General features: G+C 45.0%; 1 protein-coding gene across 1 annotated transcript in view; it reads right to left on the bottom strand.

Annotated features, from left to right (window-relative positions):
* SLC12A3 (solute carrier family 12 member 3) overlaps positions 1–23,026 on the bottom strand; it is a 169,972-nt gene that overhangs the window by 13,029 nt on the left and 133,917 nt on the right. Inside the window, exons 19-25 of the mRNA XM_029608720.1 lie at positions 15,517–15,599; positions 12,710–12,793; positions 12,025–12,126; positions 9,542–9,653; positions 6,406–6,492; positions 5,228–5,363; positions 2,169–2,236 (exon numbers count right to left, since the gene is read on the bottom strand). Coding sequence (XP_029464580.1) covers positions 2,169–2,236; positions 5,228–5,363; positions 6,406–6,492; positions 9,542–9,653; positions 12,025–12,126; positions 12,710–12,793; positions 15,517–15,599 — 672 coding nt within the window. The remainder of the gene's footprint in view (positions 1–2,168; positions 2,237–5,227; positions 5,364–6,405; positions 6,493–9,541; positions 9,654–12,024; positions 12,127–12,709; positions 12,794–15,516; positions 15,600–23,026) is intronic.

Here is a 23,026-nt window from a genome sequence, read left to right as displayed (position 1 = left end):
CGTCACTGATCTCTCAGAACACCAGGTGCCTCCAACATCCGAACCTCCAGGCTCTGGCGCTGACAGTTTGGATGTTGAAAGGCTAGTTTTGCAGCCTCTCAACCTCTCAGACTCTGTATTCCAGGTCTTAGAGCTTCACTAAAGCCTTCCACTAGAAGCTCTTATCATTCTAAATGGAAACGGTTTTCATTGTGATGCACATCAAAGGAGTTAGATCCCTTTACCTGCCCCACAACGAAGGTTCTGGACTACCTCTGGCACCTCTCAGAGTCGGGTCTCCAAACTTCCTCCATTAGAGTTCATATCAGTACAGTGGCCGCCTTAGCTTTGCGCTTTATGAAGGGCTTGCTTCACCTCAAGCCCCCTCTTTGTCCCCCGCCCCTGCTTGGGATCTTAATGTGGTATTAGCGTGACTCATGAAACCTCCATTTGAGCCTCTGCACTCCTGCGAGTTACGGCATCTCACTTGGAAGGTGCTCTTCCTTCTTGCTTTGATGTCTGCTCACAGGATCAGTGAGCTGCAGGCGCTGGTTACTTATCCACCTTACATGAAATTCCTTCGCACTCATCCTAAATTTCTACCGAAAGTAGTCTCTGAGTTCCATTTAAATCAATCCATAGTTTTGCCTACTTTCTTTCCAAAACCCCACTCACATCCAGGTGAGCGGGCTCTGCATTCCTTGGACTGCAAGCGTGCGCTAGCCTTTTATTTGGAACGCACTGCAAGCCATAGGAAGTCCACCCAGCTATTTGTCTCCTTCGATAAAATTAAACTGAGAATCCCGGTGGGGAAGCAGACCCTGTCCTCCTGGCTGGCGGACTGTATTTCCTTCTGCTACCAGCAAGCAGGCCTTCCGCTCCAGGGACGCGTTAAAGCACACTCCATTAGAGCAATGGCTATGTCGGTAGCACATCTTCGGTCTGTACCTCTTGCTGACATCTGCAGGGCTGCTACATGGAGTTCTCTCCATACCTTTGCAGCTCATTATTGCCTGGACAAGGCTGGCACCCAAGACTCTATCTTTGGCCAGTCTGTTATACGCAATTTGTTCTCAGATTAATACCCAACTTCCTTCCAATGGCCCGCTGGAAATTTCAGGCTGCCCTCTTATCCAAAATCACTCCTGTTGTTGTGCCTGTTGCACGTCTTTGGGTGCTTTTGGTACATTGCTCGGGCATCCTCAGCTCGCTATTCATCCATATGTGAGGACTACCATCCTGCTTACCTGTAACAGGTGTTCTCACCGGACATTAGGATGTTAGTCCTCACGAAACCCATCTGCCACCCCGCGGAGTTGGGTACGCTTGCGATTTATTTTATTTTTCGCACATACTTTTTACTATACACGAGACTGAAGGGGGACTCCTGCTGGATGCAGGGTTGGTATCATGCTGGGCATGCTCAGTGGTGCCAGTCAAAGTTCTAGAAACTTTGACAAAAGTGTTCCGTGATTGGGCTCCATTCCTGATGATGTCACCCATATGTGAGGACTACCATCCTGCTGTCCTATGAGAATACCTGTTATAGGTAAGCAACTCTGCTTTACTAACATCTCATTAAAATTTCTTATGCATGTATGTAAAGTTTGCTCAGATCAAATAGAGGTGTTCCTGGGGATGGAGTTGGGGAGGGTTTAGATTTATATGCATACTTTAACCATATGGATATAAATTTACAGGGAAATATTGAGAGTACCAAGTAGCAGGTGTAACTTGTTTGGGATAGTTTTGGTGAAATAATTTTCAAAATGGACTTGTGCACATAAGTCCACTTTGAAAACTGGTTTAACTCATGCATGTATTTGTAGTATAGGCTGTGTGGGATGTATGAAAATACAACAGGAAGGAGTGAGTGTAGGCGGTTTTTATGTTTGAAATATTGCATACTGCTTGAACTCATTACTCGAGTCCGTCACACAAACAAGTCCACTTCACTTAATACCACTTTTAGACATAATTATGAGATGTTCCCTAAATATATTACTGAGAAGCAGGACGACAAGTTCCCACCCTACAGATCTCTTACTCCTGTACAATTGGGAAGGAATTAAGTCTCCAGTGGGAAAAGAGGTAAATAACAGGTAGGAAAAAGCACAGAAGAATGTCAAGAAATTGTAACAGATAGGAGCAAATCTTTTAACAAGAGTATTTGGAAACTTGGTACTTACATAACAATAAGGGCTGCATCTCTGGAGTAATCTAGCAAAATCTCATTGAGTCTCACTTGGCGAAGAGACTGAAGTATGAAAAATAAAATAGTATTAATGCAACATAAAAAGAATGAAATCCAACAGAATCCTATGAGTTCTGCTGTGACTTGCGTGGAAAGCACAGGTTTCCTGAAGTCTTATTCTATGTATGTCATGATAGAATAAGAGAGTTTAGGGCGTAGTTGAGTACTCAAAGGGTGCTGAAGCATTCAATGGGTTCTTTCAGCCAGAAAAAAGTTTCCAGTCTACAAAGAACAGGAAGTCTACAGTATCACCTGGTTTATATGACTTCTGTCTAGTATATGTGCTTTGTACAAGCTGTGTGCATTGTCAGAACTAGTCAGGGCTTAATTTGTGGGGAAACAGCCTGCAGCAGAGTTCCCCCACTTCTTTTCAGATTTAAGAGGCAAGATAGTAAGGATATTCTGCTCCAGCCCCTCCCAGAGCAGAGAACAGCCACTTTGCTCCCTAATCCAGTCCTTTCCTTCTGATTATTTCTTCCCCCCTTCCTCTCCAACACCTCCAGTTCTGCAGGGAACAAAAGGGAAGGCTTGATCCTGAAGCAGGGACTGCTCAGCAGATACAAAAAGAGGGTTGAGTTAGCACAAGTTTGAACCTTGTGAGCAAGAATGGCAATCATCAAGGCTTCAACCCTGCCCTGGCTTTGATGAGTGGCCCTTCTGTTTGCAAGTTTGTGCTAATTCAGTCCCTTAACGTTATTTATTTATTTAGGCATTTTATATACTGTCATTCCAGTAGAAGATCACAACGGTTTACAAAATCAACATTCATATTCTAGGTCGACACAACATTTAAAACATATTAATTAGGGGCTAAGACAGTAGTTTGTGATACATAAGTTCCATTTCAATAACCTTCATGTATTAGTACGTTTCTTAATCCGGTCAGGCAAAGCCAGGGGCTAATCAGCGGTGGCAGCCCAGCAGTGCTCCAATCACCCGCCTGTATTCGGGGCTCGGCCCGACTCTCCTCCTGCTCTGCCTCTCCCATAGCTGTGCCTCAATTTCTTCCTACTTCCAGCTGTCCTCCTGGGAGTTGCAGAGGAAGAGGAGAGTCAAACTGGAGTCCCAAACACAAACAGCCAGAATGTTGAGCTTTGGTGTGCAAAGGACAGTTGGGGATGGAAGGTCACAGGCATAAGAAGGAGGAAGTGTGTTCACGTATGTGTGTGTGTTTGGGAGGAGGGGGGAGAGAGAGTTCATACCTGGCCCTGCCCTGCCCATTGGCCCTCACTTGCTCCATAGCTCCACTTCTTTTTTGTTTATAACATAACTAATATTTCCAGGTCTCAGAAAATTCTATGTACCTATGACTAGAAAGATGCTAAGAGACTGATATTCAAAAGTTTTGTCCAGATAACTTTCAGAGTTATCTGGACAAATCCCGAGTTTTAAATTTCCTGTCCTGGACGAGTGGATACATTTTAGCAGATAAGGCATTACCCAGCTAAAATTTAACTGGATAAAAAGAGGCAAGGCTGGGGGGGCTTCTGAGAGCACAGCTAAAATTTATCCTGCTAGCATCAATGTTTAGTACTAGCCAGATAAACTTAGCTGGCCCAGCTAAGCTAGGTAAGTCTTGTTGGAAAAATCAGTGTCCTTAAGTTATGCAGCTAACTCTAGCTGGATATATTCAGTGCAACACTTATCAGGTATGTTCCACTGAATATCCAAGTACAGTTACCTAGGTAGGCGTATCCGGGTAACTTTCCTGCTCCCTACATTACTCAGAAAGTAAAAAAAGATGAAGTTTCTAATTTACAAACTATGGAGTCTATTTACAAAGCTGTGTTAGGCATTTACTGCATGGTAAATGGCCCAACACAGCAACAGCATGCAGCATTTCTTCTGCGCCTGACACTGTGAGCATGTCAGTGAGCTGATCAGCATGCAAATACATACTAATCAGCCGCTTACTAGCCTAACACATGCAAATCAAATAACACAGTTTGCCTCAAAAATCGCAAGTTGCGTTATTTGATGCAACGTTAGCTATAACTCAGAAGCTGTAGCTAGCTTCCACCAGGAGCAACAGGACGCTAAAGTGCATCCCAATACCACTGGAGTCATTAATTAAAGGGGATGATCTGCCCTGAGTAAACCTCCCCCCCTCCCCAAGTGTGGTAAAGATCCTGAGGATCTCAAGAACCTTTGTCCCACTCTTTCTGCCACCCTTTGAGGTGGCCAAAGTCCCCAAAATAAACTTTAAAGGACATAAAACTTCATCACAGGCCCCACTTCCCCTTTTTCAAAATTCCCCCCCCCCCCCCCCCAAACCCTAGTCTACCCACCCTATCATCCCTGGGCTTACCAAACTTGCCTTGGTATAGTGTAATAGGAGCCTGGAGCATACCCTAGGCTCTGGACCCAATGGTGGCCATTTTCCAAAATGACCCTGGCCATCTGATAACTTACCTTGGCCCCTGTCACATAACAGGGCAGCTGGCACCATTTCCCCTCCAGGGTAAATACCACAGCTTAGTAAATGACCCTTTATGATGGCAATTGTTTGATAATTTGCATTGCTTGCAAGCCTGCTGGTTGCTTGACTCTATGGACCTGCAAGCAAAGTGTCAAAGAGTCCCAAAGGAGTTTCCCTTTGAAAATTCAGAGACTACCTGGTATTTTGGGTACTTTGGACCTATGAACTGTGCCCCTGCACTATAGGAGATGCAAAGCTGTTGCCATAAAGCAGGCTAGGGGATTTCAAATTGAAATCCTTGCATACTGCTTGCAGAACTTATCTTGCCTCTTTGAGTGTGGCTACTCTTACCATTAAAATGGAGGGCAATTTTCAACTGAAGAAGTTACTTGTGTAAATGATTAGTTACCCTGGTAAAATTATTTGAAAATTGCCTTCACCATATGCATTATTTTTATAGTAACTTCATCACTCCTTCCAATTTTTTTTTCTTTATACATATTTCCTTAAAGTAAAAACAATAAATCTCTTAAATAAAACACTGACCAACACCCTGAGCATAGCATATTTATTACCTTGGTTTGATTTTTCTTTATCTCCTCATCAGAAATCTTCCAGGGACAGTCTCGCCTCATCTCATTCACTATGACTTCATCCTTAAAGCCATCGTTCAGCTTGAAGGGAGCAATCAGGTCTTCGAAACGCTTTGCACTGCAAAGAGAGATAAAGGTGATGTGAGCATCAGCACTCTTCACTGTTATGTACAAAACTGCACAACATCAGGTCTTGGTGGGCCTTCATTTCATTCCTGTGCACCATGCTGACAGCATCAATCAATCAGATGCCTTATCATTGCTCACTGATGACCTGGCAATTGACTGTTGGAGGACAGAAGCAATATCATCTTTGGAATATTCTGTAGCTTTTGCCATTTTTGCCTCCTCCCCACATCATAAGTACAGTACATGGTACTATATAAAACCTCCATTTTGTGGTTCTCACACATTCAAAGAATGCAGATGAGTTTATTCTTGTAATGATCAAGAGGATCTTGCAGTGTCATTCAACAAAAGGCAGCTTTTATCGAACCCTGTCTTGATGCAGTGATGTCATCACAATCCGTCATGGAGAAATTAGTTCTTACCTGATAATTTTCTTTCCTTGAGTTCAGTTAGACCAGTTTAGACGAATGGGTTCTGCCCAGTGACCAGCAGATGGAGACGGAGATCAACAGGTTCACTGACATCACCCCTTATATGCATCCGTGCTGACTTAAACCTAACCTAACAATCTAACTTTGACAACATAAATTCTACAAGTCTTCAAATCATAAATGCTCAGTTTTCCCTTTTTTGTGTTTTTTTTTTTTTAACTAGTATGATTGTCAAAAAGACAACAATCTTCATCATGTTAGAAGCAGAAACACTGCTCACAAATCTTAAGCACTCACCTGGTTAAGATAAAACTTTGCAGCTAAAACAGCTGCAATTGAACAGATATGTATATAAGAATATGCCAGTTTGTGCAAGATTGTGCTAGACCGGTTTGACTGGACTCAAGGAAAGGAAATTATCAGGTAAGAATTCATCTGGACTGGTCTGACTGGATGTTGAGGCACTAGGCTTATTTGTTTGTGTCCTTTACATTGTCAAAATGACTACTATCTACTTTTGATTTTATTCAGTTTCCGTTAGGTACTCTAAGCAGAGAGTGTAGTAAGAAAGCAATATGAAAAACAAGAATAGTTCTTTACTGTTCTGGGCGTGGTTTCTGGTTGATGTCCGGAAGGACAAGGATTTCATGAAATTCCAGTCTGAACTTGTTGAGCAGAGAGATTATCCTTTAAGATACAAAGGGAAAAACACTGTGAGAAATAAGACAGTAATAAATTATTTTTCTTATTTTCTAACATCATCAGTCATAGTATTTTAGCTGCAAGTTTCTCAGGAGACTGGACAAAAGGACACATTGTCTCATAAAAAATACAGAAAGCAACTACACTTGAAATCTGTATGAATTTTAGGAGTCCTGTTGATATATTAAAAATTTGTTTTTATTTGCAATTAATAAAAAGTTTAAAAAAAATATAAGCTCTATTACCCTATTTGGATTACTATAGCTACTTGGGGGTGAATTATTGAATCCTGCAGCTATGCTCCTTAGTGAGTTTGCTACATGCTCTGGTTTCTGATACTTCTGTACAAATATTGCCTTTCATTCAGTGATTTTTCAACAGGCCCAGAGCAACCGGATGAGCACTGTAGTTTTTTTCTCTGGGTAACACCACGCACTGAAGCTCATGTACTGCAATGAAGCTCCAACTTAAATAAAAGGTAATAAAAGTTTAATGCTCAAAAGGCAGAAATTGCAAATCACATTATGAAAAATATGGTAGAGAGGAAATCCAAGGAAGGACAAGGTTGCTATTCCTTAAGGGAGAAAACAGAACCAAATAACAGAATATACTGCTTCTCTGGCAATGCTGTTGCTCGTTTTGCTGTACCCAAGCTAATCTTTTTATAGCCTGCTAATCTTGGCTCACATGTTCCATTGCTAGAAAAACACAACTATGGCGCCTGTTGTATAGTCCGTACAATAAAAGGGCTATCTCAGTGATGCTGACAGATATGTTGTCACAGGTGAACAGTTGGAAGGATGTTTCATTATACCAAATTGAACCCCATCCTGCTAAACTGGCTACTGGCATGGGTATGGCCAAGAAGGGTGCCCCATATAAAGCAGATCCAGGATTAGTTGTGAAAACCCAACAATTGGTGGCGATAGTACTATTTACTAGGGATGTGAATCGTGTGCCATATCGTCTTAACGATTGAAATCGTGTGGCAGGAGAAGAAAATCGTGTTTGGCACGATTATTTCGTTGAAAAATCGTTAAAAATCGTTTTTTCCGATTAGTGCGCACTAACAGGAGTTAGTGCGCACTAACAGAAATTGATACAATTTGACACTTTTCAGGTCAGTTAAGGTCAGTTTAGGAATGAATATGTATTCCTATTGGCTGCCCTCTTATTTATTCATGTTACCAAGGTTCCCACTGACAATATATAGGTTCTCATAGGCATGCTCACACACACACACACACACACACACACACTCAGGGGCAGATTTTCAAAGGCTACGCATGTAACCTGAGAAAATCTGCCCCTGCGCGCGCTGAGCCTATTTTGCATAGGCTTGGTGGTGCATGCAAGCCCCAGGACGCGTGTATGTTCCAGGGCTTCGAAAAAGGGGCAGGAAGGGGCAGGTCCAGGGGCGTGGCAGCAGTCCGGGGGCGGGTCCGGGGGTGTGGCAGCGGTCTGGGGCGAGTCCAGGGGGCGGTCCCGAGGCCTCCTTCGTTCAGCCAGCTGGTGCACGCAAGATATGCCTGCTTCAGGCAGGCGTAAGAAATAAAATAAGGTAGGAGGGGGGATTTAGGTAGGGCTGGGGGGTGGGTTAGATAGGGGAAGGGAGGGAAAGGTGGGGGGGGGACCGAAAAAAAAGTTCCCTCCAAGGTCGCTCTGATTTCGGAGCGGCCTTGGAGGGAACGGGGAAAGCCATCGGGGCTCCCCTCGGGCTTGGTGCGTGCAAGGTGCACGTGTGCACCCCCTTGCGTGCGCTGATGCTGGATTTTATAACATGCGTACGGGCTGCATGCGCATGTTATAAAATCGGGCGTAGATTTGTTCGCTCCAGGTTGCGCGAACAAATCTACGCCCGCACATAAGTTTTAAAATCTGGTCCTCAATGTGTCTGTGAGGGAAAGAGAGTAAATGTGTGTGAGATCATAGGTATATATACACATATATATATATAAGAGATGGAGTGTGTGAGAGTGAATGTGTGTGTGTGTGTGTGTGAGAGAGAGAAGATAACGTTTGTTTGGCCCTACTTCCCCAATCCATGACAATCTCAAGGTGACAAAACATTAAAAAATAAAATCAAGAAATATAAAACATTAATCATAAAAGTAAAATGATAGTCATAAAAAGAATAAATATTTCAAACCAGTTAACAAAAAGAATATCCAACATTTCCCAAACACCAATAAAATATTTGATAAAAAGAAAAAGAAAAAAAGACAAAAAGAAAAAGTATACATTTAAAGCAAAAAGAAAAAAATTTTTTCTGTGTGCGGGTTGTTTGATGAGTTTGACATACGAGTTACCCCCATGTTTTGTGGATAGATATTGTTAAATAAACTTATCCAGCAAACTAAAAGGTAGCTGAGTGTATTGAGTGGCTGAGTTGTGCTGCTGAATATCAAAGCCAAGTTAACCTGATAATTTTATCCAGTCAACTTGTACAGCTGGATAAACTTATCCGGCTCCTCAGATGACAAGATTTGTTTTTTGGAGATTTTTAAGGTATCTTTCTCCATATCTTGGCAGTTTCCCTTTGAACCCTTTTTTTTTGTGAATGCTCAGAGTTGCTAAGCAGTGTAATGTATTCTTTGATCTTGGATGCTCTACCATTGCCGGGCCCATTGAAGATCAACAAAGTTAAAAGGTAATGGACTTTCATGTAAATCCTGCAGCTCGGTTATCATGCTGGGAGCCTCGCCACAAGAGCCTCTGGTGTTAGCAGGGCTCAGGTATTAAATGGAGATAATTCACAGACCACTACCACTGTTGAGGTGGTTCCTGCTAGAAAAACAGTGGTGTTGATGGGTTCAGTCTTGGAAGAGGCTTCCTCTCTAGTCCTTGACCACTGAGGCAATTTGAGTTGTTTGGGCATGCTATATGTGGATGGTGGTTTAAAAAATGGGAGAAAATTGGTGTGAGAACCATGGAAGGTTAGGAAGAGTCCTGTGGGGAAGCCAGCTGGTGAATTGATTTTATGGACACTGCATCTCTCGAGAGGGATCGGTTTTCTTGTTTACAGTGCACTTACGCTTTCCTTTCTTCATCCATGCGGTTTATCTGTCCCCCGACAAACACTCGAATTTTACACTTGCTCCATCTCTTCTTGCGACTGAGCAGATATGGAATCAGAAGGGTCAAACCTGGCCATGGGGAACACAGGGTTGCTTTATACTTTAGACATAGTCGTTTCTTCAGATCCACAAAACTTTCACATAGTGTTTGTTATGACAGATTACTAGAACATAGAACTGTAGTAGTTGTTTAGGTGCTAGAGAAACCTGGAGTCTTTTTGGGGTAGGTTTTAAAAGGTTGCGCACATCTACGCCCGATTTTATAACATGCGCGCGCATGTTATAAAATCCTCGGTCGGCGCGCGCAAGGGGGTGCACAATTGTGCACCTTGTACGCGCCGAGCCGTACTGCCTTCCCCCGTTCCCTCCCAGGCTGCTCCGAAATTTGCATAAGTCCACTTTGAAAATTAGCAGGACCATGTGTACCTTATTATAGCAAAGGCATGCACATTTATGGATTGGGGTGTAAATGTCAACATGAAAATTTATACACATACTTTCAAATAATTGAAAGTAAGCCCATGATTTCCCTGCCCCAATTCCACCCCTAGGAATGCCTCTTTGCAGCATGCAGTATGTGAGAAATCACTTCTGCATATACTTTTACAAACCCCAGGATAATTTTCAAAATTCCCATTTATACACATAAATTCTTTTGAAATTACCACCAGAAAGTCAGAAAGAACAAAGAAAAGACTGATACTCTGCCTAGTCAGTAGTCACTAGTCAAATACACAACAGCTTGTTGCGCCCGTCGGTCGCAGACGGCTGCGACCTTTGCTGCTCACCTCTCTTTTCCCTGCTGTAGCGATTATCAAGGCCTCAGCCTGCAGACACCGCCTTCCTCGGCGTCCCCGGGACGGCATGGGCGATCCCATCCGCCATCTTGAGGCGGGGATTACTTAGGGCATGCGCACGCGCCCCAGGCCCTCTCTTATCCACGTCATGGCGGGAACTTTGGGGACGTCCCCTCCGCATGACATCACCCACGAGAAGTATTTAACCCTACCAGCCTATGCTTCCTATGAGTTAGCAAGGACTTCCTTCCTGCTTATTCCACTCCATTCGGAGACGCTTTGCTTCTACGTGAACTGCTTCCTGAACTAAGAACGCCTTAGGTACCCGCTCCTTGGGGGCCTTGTTACATTCTGGCTATCCTCTCCTCGGAGGGCCTACCTACCTGGAGATTCCTGTCATCCTTATCCAGGACACCGCTAGTTCAGTCTTGTGATTTCTACTATCGCTTCAACCATCTAGCCTTGGGCCACTACCACGCTCATCCCAGCTTCCCTTCTACTCTCCAAAGTACCATCTACTTCGCTCTGCTGACCCTCTGCACCTCTCAGAATTACTACGTACTGATCCTCGGCGTAGTCCACGCTGCGGGCCACTACCGGATCCATCTTGAGGGGCAGCACCTCAAGAGGATTTCCCTGGCGTACCCCTGCTCTGCCGGCCACTACCAGGGATATTGACAGTGAGCGGCCTTACTACTCTGGACTGTGTCTTTTCTCCATACTGTGGGTATTTCCCACGATTCCTGTACAATAAAGTCTCTCTCATCTGTGTACTTCTCTGCTGAGGCCATGCCCATTGTAGTGAGTCCCCACAGGGCTCCTCCCTGTGGGTGGAGTCAGCTTTCACTACGATCCAGGGTCCACAACCACACCAGATTATAACACAGCTGTTAAAATAAAAGCAGATATCTTTCTGCAAGTGCACAAAGAGAGAGATACACTCTTACTTTTGTTTGTTCAGTGATACAGTAACTCTGCAACAGTGTTCAGATTAAATTGACATTGTGACATCAGGCAAGAGACTAGCTCACTTTACTTTAAGTTTCTTTCTTCTTTCCCTTCCAAATCTTTTTTAAAACTTTTTCTTTGATCTGAGAAAGAGCTTAAGATTCACAATCTCTCTGTCTGAAATCCAGCAGAGAAATGAGAGAACAAAATGTTGACTGCTCAAAGTTAAATTTAGCTTTCAGTTTCAGATTTAAAAAAATGAGGAACTCAGAATCAATCCATGCAAGTGCCAACTGGGATAGGCTAGTTGAAAAAATGCTTGATCTTGATTGGTCCTGCTCCTTCCTTGTCCCTTCCCATCCTGGATCCTTTCTGTCTGGTTTGAGTGGCTTCCATGAGTAGATAAGATAATCTGCAGTTTTGCTTGCCCCATAGACTTTAATGGGAACCAAAAATGAATGTAAATTTTTGTTATTTTCAATGGTACTGTACATTGATTTTTTTAAATAAAACCAAACAAAAATGGCCTATTTTGTTTCAGAATACTCATTCATTTCAAACAAATGTACATCCCTAATTCAGGCTACAAGGTTACTAGTTTTTTAAAATGACCCTGGAAGGCAGAAAACGCAACACAGCTGAAAGCTTAATTCAATACATTTTATCACTAATAAAAAAAAACAACCCATTGATACCTCCATCGTCAAAGAGCCAGTAAACATCAACTGTCTTTTTGTCCTGGTTGGTCTGGAAAATAGTCACTGTTTGGTTTTCAGCTACAAGGGCATCAGGATCCACTATGGAGATAAGACAAGAAGCCCACAGCATAAGGCTGAGCAACAGTACTAAGAAGTAATTTCTTTTTTTTTTTTTCAGGTGATATTAACTTGGAAGGTTTAACAATACAACTCTGACAGAATAGTAATGATGGAATCTTTTTTATTTCATTAAAAACATCACCAGAAGTACCGTATTCCTAATCTCATCAAGGTTGATAATACATGTGTGAGTAGGAACTCAAGAATTCTGCCCATAAACATAAAGGACTATATCCTTTCTAAAGATGACTGTTTTGCACGAAAAATTTAGATGATGCTCTGTTATCAGATGTGCATACAAAATCCCAATCTATTTATAATCAGAATAAGCCAATAATGTTTAAATATGGAAATGTAAAATAAAATGCAAATGATGTAGTATTTCTTGGTGGGGCAATTTCCTCGTTCCAGAATGTTTGGCTAGATTACTAAAATATCAGATACTCAACTGTGTATCCCTCCATCACTAAACAACAAGTATTCCTGGTACCTTAATACCACATGTTAAAGGAAAGTACGCGTTTCTAATAGACTGAATCTTGTCCAAGTTCTGGTAACTTACATGTGCCATTTGTGGTAGGAGCAATTCCATTAGCTTCATTTTCTTTCACTTTAGGGTCTTCCGCTTGCTGGAACACTGGGTTAACTGAAAATGAAGAAAAAAACATTTTGGGGTTAATTTTCAAACGTTTTCTGTGCAGAAAATTGGCATATAAACATGTAAGTAGCAAGTACATGTGTATATGCTATTTTGGAAACATCACACGAACACACATGCTTTCGGTGTCACACTTAATGTTAACAGGGAAAAAAGACGGTGTGGGGTGTTATGGAGTGGGGTCTGGAAGTACATGGAAGGAAAATTAGTTCTTACCTGCTAATTTTCATTCCTGGAATACCACAGATTAGTCTAGACAAGTGGGTTTTGCATCCCTACCAGTAGATGGAGGCAGTGACGTATGTTCCAGTTCCTGCAAATTTGGCGTGAGACGCTCTGGGTACCCGCTCCTCGAGGGCCCTTCCTTGTCTCTGGCTAGCTGCTCCTCGGAGGGCCTTCTTGCCTTGGACTACTGCTTATCCCCGTTCCCCGGGGCCTCTGCTGGAACACACGTCACTGTGAGTACCTTGACTCTGCGGGCCACTACCATGCCATCTCTAGTGAGGAATCCTCTCCAGTGTACCCTGCACTGTGGGTCACTACCGTCCCATCTCTAGTTGGAAACCTCTTCGGTGTACCTCGCGCTGTGGACCTCTACTGGGAAACCCTCACCGGTGTACCCTGTGCTGTGGGCCACTACCGTACCATCTCTAAGTGAGGAACCCCTTCGATGTACCCTGTGCTGCTGGCCACTACCGAATCATCGCTACAGTGGAACCTCATCGGTGTACCCAGTTCTGCAGACCATTGCCGGTCTCCACTACTGAACTGAGGTATCCTGTCCGGGTATACCCCACCTCACTGACTCTGTGACTTTCTCCTGCACTCCCCGCTCCTCAGGCAGTGCCTCTCTCTCTCTAATAAAGACTATTCCACAGCTGTGTCTGACGTCGGATGAGACCTCGCCTTCCGACGGTGAGGCTCACAGGGCTCCTCCCTGTGGGGGTACCATCCCTCACCTCGGCCCACGGCCCACATACCTACAAATCCTAACAACAGCATTTTAAACGGTCAACAATCCAGCTTTAGGAAAGGCCATGGAACTGAATCTTTTCTAATAGCCATCACTAATAGCATCTCCTTGCATGCTGATCAGGGTGGTGATTCCCTCCTTGTCTTGTTAGATCTCTCTGCCACCTTCGACACAGGTGACCGCTACCTTCTGATCCAGTGCTTAAGTGACATTGGCAGTGAATGCACCACCCTGAAATAGTTTGAATCCTTTAACTCTAACAGAAGCCAGCTTGTCAATTGAGCTAATAAACCCTCAAAACCTCAAGTTCTCTCGTATGGAGTCTCCCAAGGCTCAGTCTTCTTCCCAATTCTTTTTAACATTTAATTCCATCCGATATGCAACCTCATTCAGGCCTTCAACACTGCAGATGACATTCAACTCTGCATCAAAATCAGAACTGACCAATCGCCCTCCATTTCAAATCTTACTAATTATCTTATATTAGTGGCACAGTGGCTCAACATCCAAAAATTCAAATTTGGCTCCCCTACATTGGAACTTCTCTGGATTAGCCACCAAGGTCATCCCTTACAGTCACCTTCCTACCATAGTTCACTCTAAACCGAGAACATGAGTGATCACTCATACATTTCAGAGCGTCGCTCACAGGTCTTACATGATCGTTTACATGAATTTTTCTTTATACTATATACAGAAATGCAGTGTTAATACTTGTGCTCAAAAATTGTTGGTTTAAAAAATTGTTGCTCACACGAGAAAAAATTTGCACACATCTAGTCACTCCTTGGAGGAAACATTGTTCTCTACTTGTTAGACACTCCGTTACATCCCAAAGAAATGTTATGAAGCTTAAGAGTCCTACTTAATCAGAATCTCGCTTTGGAAACACACATCTCCAAAGTAGTAAAAACCTCATTCATGTACCTGCATCAGATCTGCCAACTATGAAACTACCTAAGACAAACACAATCTAGCTACAGTAATCCATACACTAATTTCCAGCAGAATAGACTACTATAAATTCTATATTAAATGTCATTTCTCTATACAGTTCTAAATGCCTCCAGTTCCTTCATAATACATCAGCAAAAATCCTGGTAAGATCAAAAGCATTCTGACCACATAAAACCTATTCTATCTCGACTACACCGGCTGCCAATAGACAGCAGGATCAGGTTCACAACACTGTGCTTCATCTACATGTGCAAGAACAATCAGGTTCCAAAATATCTCACAACTCCTTCTCCCTTATGCCCCTAAAAGAGAACTCAGATCTTCTTAAACTGGCTCTATTTTCCACCCTGCCTCTGCTGGACTGTCCTGCACCAGATTTCGATTCTTTAGCTGTTACACACTAAAGATCTGGAACATGTTTCCATTATCCCTATGCCTGGAGCCCAACTACCTCACCTTCAATAAAAATGCTAAAGCATGGCTTTTTAGCCAAGCATTCCCAATAGAGACTTCCTAACCAACAACCTGGTTATCACAGAAGTATTCCTATTTCTACAGCAAAAACAAAGTAACCTATGAATCTGTCTTTAAATACATAGATGCTCAACCAATATTGTCTGTTGATCTATCACTATTGTAATCTACTTTAAATTTATTGTAATCTGCTTTGGGACCATTCAAGGTAAAAAAGTGGTATAATCAAATGTCAATAAATAAATAGTAGTTTCCCCTCAGTTTAAGTGCTGGATTCTCCTAGCGCATAATAAAAATAGGTACTTACTGTGAGCCTGCATCACTCTGGAAATGTTCAGCCCCTCTTTCATCCTCAATAAGCACAGACCAAAGTTGAAGTCAAAAGCATCACTGAAAACAGAAAATGTGATCAGCTGAGCCTTTTCTGCACCTCAGATGTGGTAAAATGATAAGTGATGATGTCAACCTAACAACTTCATTCGCTAACAAATAAACTCAAGCCTGATTGTTACTAAGAGGTCAATCCCAAGCAAGCCAGGAGCGGGAAACTTACCCAGATATCTCTGTATGTTTCTGTATCTACCTCTACATGCATTTATTTTGGGTTTTAGGGCTTTTTCATGTGATTAATCACTCATAACATGGGCTTGCACTTCACAAGCATTCCACCATAGCTTTGCTATTGTTAATCAGGCCTAGCATGCCATAATTAATGTTATTTTCTTATGATAACTCTAGAATAAAAACATGTATTAGTATTCATGTTAAAAATATGAAAAGCCACAATGTTCTAAGCAATAAACCCTACACATTCTCAGATATCTATTTCTTTTTGACCCAGCAGTTTTCTCCAGCTTTCTACTCAGTTGACATTGTTGTCTAGTAGGCTTACGGCACTATAAGCTTTCATTTGCAACTACCTGGAGCTTTTTCTGATTTGTGGGGTAATTCTGTAACAGCCCACATAAGAAAATTAAGAAATACACCCATAAGTTACTTGAATTTTCAAAGTGAATTTACGTACATAAGTTCAATTTGAAAATTATCCTGCTAAAGCAATCTGCACACAATTATGATACGGAGTGTGAGCCCTTGGGCTGTGGTAGAGTTGATGCAATCCAGTTCTTGAGGCATTGGCTGGGTCCATGCCAGCAACAGGCAGACCCGCCACTGGCTAGAATGGTGAAGGAGGCTTCGCCTATACCAATTTCTTCCCCCACAAATTACGGCTTTGGGTTCTGAGGCCGGCATGATTTAGAAGAAAGCCCACAGCTGGATGAGCAGTCCAAAGGTTAGGGCAGGAAGCGGTCACAGAAGGTCGGTATCCAGGAAAAAGGGACAAGACAGGCAGCGGCAAAGCAAGTTGGTATCCAGGCAAGCGGCCAAGTCAGCAATGAGAGAACAGACAAAGGGGAACAAGGAAGAGTGTAAGGCAACGGAGGAGAGGTGGATAGGACCTGGCAGGGGCAAGGATGCATGACACGGCAGGAACTGGAACAAAAAAAGGCAAGAAGGGTGACAGGGCAGGGCAGGATATGGATGAAGCAATGAACACCGCAGAAACACAGGGGGACTTGTTACTGAGGCATTGGATTGTGGGATCCGACCATACCAGGCTATAGGTTGAGGAAGGATAAAGATGTCAGAAATGGGGGAGGAGTAGCTCTTTATTTCAAAAACAATATCCAAGCAACTGAAATGCAGAGGGCATAAGGAAAGGAAAGGAAGAATTTCTATGGGCACTGGTGTGGTCTACAGGCCTCCAAACAGAAGGACTGGGCCTGTGTGCCTCTTTTTGTGCTACTTTGTACTTTTTGAAAGCTGATCAGTTTCCTTTTCCTCTTACTTTTATTTACAGAAACATTTGTTGCCTTTGTTGTAGATCCTTTTCATTTAGCCGTTTTCTACTTCTCCCCTCTCCTCCCAGCCTTCTAGCTGCTCCTCAAGGTACTGCCCCATGACTTTGATCTCTGTGAGACTTCTCTTCATCTTAGCTACTCTATCAAACTATACCGTCTGATGATCACTGGCACTCAGATGGGCTCCTACCCAGGCATTAGAGATACTGTCTCTATTTGTGAGCATCATGTCCAGCACTGCTCTTCCCCTCATGGGTTCCATTACCATTTACCAAAACAGAATCCCTTGAAAGGCATCCACAAGCTTCCTATTCCTTACAGATTCTGCAGCAGAAATACTCCAATCCACATCCAGCAGATAAAATCTCCAACAAGTAACACTTCTCCCTTCTTTCCTGCTTTTTGGATATCTTCAGCCAAATCTCTGTCCAGTTCTTCTGCCTGATTCAGAGGCCTGTAGTCCACACCAGTGTAAACGGAAGCGCCATCAGATTTTTGTAAGACAGCCCACAGCGTTTTTTCCTTCTCACACATCTCCTGCATTTCAGTTACTAAGATATTGTTTTTTCACATAAAAAGCTGTTCCTCCTTTTTGCCCTCTCTATCTGTATCCCATTCATGAGACTCGCTGAACCACGTCTCTGTGATAGCTACATTCTCACAGGACAAGCAGGATGGTTGTCCTCACAAATGGGTGACATCGAGGATGGAGCCCACCACGGAAAACTTCTGTCAAAGTTTAAACAGAACTTTGACTGGCCCCTACTGGGCATGCCCAGTAAGGCACTGACCCTGCAGCCAGCAGGGGTCTCCCTTCAGTCTTCTTTTTTTCCGCGCAGCAGTTGCCACGCGGTGAAAGGAGCTCTCTTACCACGTTCCTGACAGGAATTCGGTTTTTTCTTTCCGAAGAAAATTTGCCCCTCAGGGGTCTCCCTTCGACAAATTTTTGTCACCTCCGCGAAAGCCGGTAAGTTTTTTGCCGTTTTTCATCGACTGCCGTCGATTTTGGCCCTAGAGGCCTGTTGGCACTTACCAATCCCGCGGCTAAATTTGGCCCTAGGCCATGGCGACGGGGTTCCGTCGTTGTCCGGATTGCACCCTGACTATGTCAATCACAGATCCCCATCGGGTCTGTGTTCTATGTTTGGGAAGTGAGCATGATGTCCTGACTTGCACTAAATGTGCCCTAATGACACCTAAGGGTCGTAAAGCCAGGATGGAGAAGATGGGGCTCCTCTTCCATGCACCCACCCCAACGCCATCGATAGCATCGACGTCATCGGAACCGGCACCGTCGAAGTTGCACCACCATCGTCAACCCTCCGGTGACCGTCCTCCACCGATGACTTCTCGGCCGTCGACTCCTGTCCCCTCCCCGGATGGGCGAGGAGATCGGAAGGATAAGCATCGCCATCGACGGCACAAGTCTCGGCCCGTCGAGGATCCACAACCATCGACCTCTGAACAGGCCGAGCCACCGACGAAAAAGCCTCGGTCAGACCTGGCACCGTCCACGTCTCGTTCGCAGGCACCGAGGAAACCCTCACCCTCCCGGGGTGCGGGGGCCGTGATCCCACCGGTTACGGTGGTACTTCCGGCCCTGCCTCAGCCTCCCTCTCCCGTCGAGCCGGGTATGGTTACCCCTGGTCTCCGGGCAGAACTGGACCGGCTGGTCCAGGAGGCCATCGAGAATGCGATGCGAAGATTCCAGCCTCCACCGGTACCGCCTCCGGCACCGATTCCGGCACCGCCTCAGGCACCGACCTCAGCACCGACTCTGCCACCGAGGAGGGAACCGACCACCGAGCCTCTAGTGGAAGCGTTGGCACCGATACTAAATCGTATGGAGGCACTCATGCGCGCCCTTCCATCGGTGATTCCAGTAGCACCGACTACACCATCATCTCCGGAAGGACATTCATCGACAGGAGAAACACCGTTCCGGATTCCCCCGTCCGGTGTCGTTCCATCGGTGCCTTCACATACCTTTCCACCGATTTATCCTTCGGCTCCATCGATTCCAAGATCGGCACCGATTCCATCGGTACCCCCGAAGCCCTCGATGCCGTTCACAGTTCCGCTTGCACCACCGATTCCATCGATGCCTTTGGATCCTCTACCAGGTCCTTCAGGACTGCAAGCCCTACATGATCCTTATGATACCTGGGGTGATGATACATCTTCAGATACAGATTTACCATCCCCACCATCTCCTACAGAGAGTAGAAAACGATCTCCTCCTGAAGATCTCTCCTTTATAAATTTTGTAAAGGAGATGTCAGAAATTGTGCCTTTTCAGCTGCAATCTGAGACCGATGACAGGCACCAAATGATGGAGCTGCTCCAATTTCTGGATGCCCCAAAAATCATCGCTTCCATCCCCATTCACCAGGTATTTCTGGATCTTTTAAAGAAAAACTGGGAATCACCTTCATCTGTGTCACCAGTTAATAAAAAAGCTGACTCAACATACCTCGTTCAGTCAGCACCAGGATTTCAGAAGTCTCAACTGGATCATCGCTCTGTTGTAGTTGAGTCTGCGCAAAAGAAGGCCAAGCGCCTAAAACCACACTCTTCCACTCCCCCTATCAAGGACAACAAATTCCTTGATAGTGTGGGCAGGAAAGTGTATCATGGGGCTATGTTGATATCTCGCATAGCTTCATACCAACTTTATATGACTCAATACAACAGAGCTATCCTTAAACAGATGCAGGACTACGCTGACACATTACCGGACCAATACCAGCCACAGCTTCAAGCCCTCCTTCACAAAGGATTTGAAGCTGGGAAGCACGAGATCAGAACGGCCTACGATATCTTCGATGCTTCCACGAAAGTCTCAGCTACTGCCATCTCAGCCAGACGTTGGGCTTGGTTAAAATCATCCAACCTTCGCCCAGAGGTCCAGGATCGTCTAGCCGATTTACCCTGCTTGGGGGACAATCTGTTCGGAGAACAGATTCAACAGATTGTGGCGGAATTGAAGGATCACCATGAGACGTTGAAACAACTTTCGTCTGTTCCATCTGAGGTATCCTCCAAACCACCACCTAAGAAGGACTCTAAAAAGTCATTCTTTCGGCCACGTCGTTATTACCCTCCGTCGACTAGGCCTCGTCCGGCTCGATCCTCCACCAGACCTCAGCTACGCCAACCTCGGAAACAAAGACCTGCTGTAGCCCCACCTCCCGGGCCTGCGGCAGGCCTTTGACTTCCCGATACGGAGCACATGCCATATCCCACTCCCCCACATCCCTGTAGGGGGTCGTCTGTGCCACTTTTTGCAGCATTGGATACGGATTACCTCAGACCAGTGGGTGCTGGCAATTATCGCACAGGGTTACCACCTCAATTTCATAACTCTTCCGACAGACTCCCCGCCTCTTCAAGCATGGAGTCTATCCAGCCACTTGACTCAATTACAACAGGAAGTATCCCTTCTTTTGCAATCAAATGCTATAGAACCTGTCCCTCCCTCTCAACGAGGCAAGGGATTTTACTCCAGGTACTTCCTAATTCCAAAAAAGTCAGGAGGGCTACGTCCAATTTTGGACCTTCGGGCCCTCAACAAGTACCTTCAAAAAGAAAAGTTCAAGATGGTAACCCTGGGCACGTTACTCTCCCTCTGCTGCAAAGAGGGGATTGGCTATGCTCCCTCGACCTCAAGGAAGCTTATACCCATATTGCGATAACACAATCCCATCGCAAATATCTGCGGTTTCTAGTAGGCCGCGACCATTATCAATACCGAGTACTACCTTTCGGTCTGGCATCTGCTCCACGAGTCTTCACCAAATGCCTCGTAGTTGTAGCAGCATTCCTCAGGAAGGAAGGTGTCCACGTATACCCCTATCTGGACGATTGGCTAATCAGGGCCTCCACCCCTCAGATTGCCCGGTCCTCCCTACAATTGACAATCAACACACTCCTTTCCTTAGGGTTTCTTGTCAATTACGAGAAATCTTGCTTCGTCCCATCTCAAACCTTATCTTTCATTGGGGCAGACTTGGACACCTTACAGGCAAAGGCCTACCTTCCGCTTCAACGAGTCCAAACTCTCATGTCCCTAGCTCACCAGCTCCAGTCTCAAGATACGGCCACGGCTCGCCAGTTCCTCATTCTCCTAGGACACATGGCATCCTCGGTTCAAGTCACTCCCATGACCCGACTAGCCATGAGAGTAACACAATGGACTCTACGACACCAATGGATTCAAGCTTTTCAGCCTCTGTCCTCCATAGTCACAGTCACACAAGCGCTGCGCCTATCCTTAACCTGGTGGACGACTCAGGTCAACCTCCTTCAGGGCTTACCCTTTCTTCCACCAGATCCGCAAGTAATCCTAACCACCGATGCTTCTCACATCGGTTGGGGAGCCCATGTGGACGACTTTCAAACCCAAGGGTTATGGTCCAAAGAGGAAGCCGAACACCAGATCAATTTCCTGGAACTTCGAGCAATCCGCTATGCGCTCCGCACTTTCAAAGATCATCTCTTTCATCAGATAATCTTAATCCAGACGGACAACCAAGTGGCCATGTGGTACATAAACAAGCAGGGAGGCACAGGCTCCTTCCTTCTGTGTCAGGAAGCTGCGCAGATCTGGGCGGAAGCCCTCTCCCACTCCATGTACCTCAGGGCCACTTACCTGCCGGGAGTAGACAATGTATTGGCAGACCGGCTGAGCCGTGTCTTCCGACCACACGAGTGGTCACTCGATCCTCTGATAGCGACCTCTCTGTTTCACAAGTGGGGTTCTCCCCGCATAGACCTCTTTGCGTCCCCTCAGAACCACAAAGTGGACGACTACTGCTCTCTCATTCGGAGCCAGCACTCTCGACCGAGGGATGCATTCTCCCTCAAGTGGACAACCGGTCTGCTCTACGCATTCCCTCCACTTCCTCTTGTGTCAAAGACTCTCGTGAAGCTACGCCAGGACGGAGGAACCATGATCCTGATAGCACCTTACTGGCCACGCCAAGTATGGTTTCCAATACTCCAGGATCTCTCCATCCGCAGGCACATTCCTCTGGGAAAGGACCCGCATCTGCTCACTCAAAACGACGGATGCCTCCTCCATCCCAACCTCCAAGCCTTGTCCCTGACGGCATGGATGTTGAAAGGTTAGTCCTTCAGCCTTTCAACCTTTCAGATTCCGTTTCTCGAGTCCTGATAGCTTCACGAAAGCCTTCCACAAGAAAGTCTTACTCATACAAATGGAAAAGGTACACATCATGGTGCACTTCTCAGTCCCTTGATCCCCTTTCCTGTCCAATCTCCAAATTCTTGGACTATTTATGGCATCTCTCTGAATCAGGTCTTAAAACCTCTTCCATTAGGATGCATGTCAGTGCGGTAGCCGCCTTCCATAAAGGTGTACAGGGTGTCCCTATTTCAGTACAACCCCTAGTAACACGTTTTCTTAAAGGCTTGCTCCATCTGAAGCCACCCTTACGGCCTCCGGCCCCATCCTGGGACCTTAATCTGGTTCTTGGTCGTCTAATGAAACCTCCTTTCGAACCTCTGCACTCCTGTGAGTTAAAGTATCTCACATGGAAAGTGTTATTCCTTTTGGCTATCACTTCAGCTCGCAGGGTTAGTGAATTACAGGCCCTAGTTACCTATCCGCCTTACACTAAGCTCCTGCAGGACCGGGCGGTACTCCGCACTCACCCTAAATTTTTACCTAAGGTAGTTTCTGAGTTTCATATTAATCAATCCATCATACTACCTATCTTTTTTCCCAGGCCCCACTCCAACTCTGGAGAACAGACCCTGCATACCCTAGACTGTAAACGGGCTCTAGCCTTTTACCTAGACCGTACAGTTTCTCACAGGAAGAGCACTCAATTATTCGTCTCTTTCCATCCTAACAAGTTAGGACAACCTGTGGGTAAGCAGGCTCTTTCCTCCTGGTTGGCGGACTGCATTGCTTTCTGCTATGAGCAAGCGGGC

The sequence above is a fragment of the Rhinatrema bivittatum genome, chromosome 7 (assembly GCF_901001135.1).
Source record: "Rhinatrema bivittatum chromosome 7, aRhiBiv1.1, whole genome shotgun sequence".
In the NCBI taxonomy this organism is placed as follows: Eukaryota; Metazoa; Chordata; class Amphibia; order Gymnophiona; family Rhinatrematidae; genus Rhinatrema; species Rhinatrema bivittatum.
This window is presented reverse-complemented; position numbering and strand designations above follow the sequence as displayed.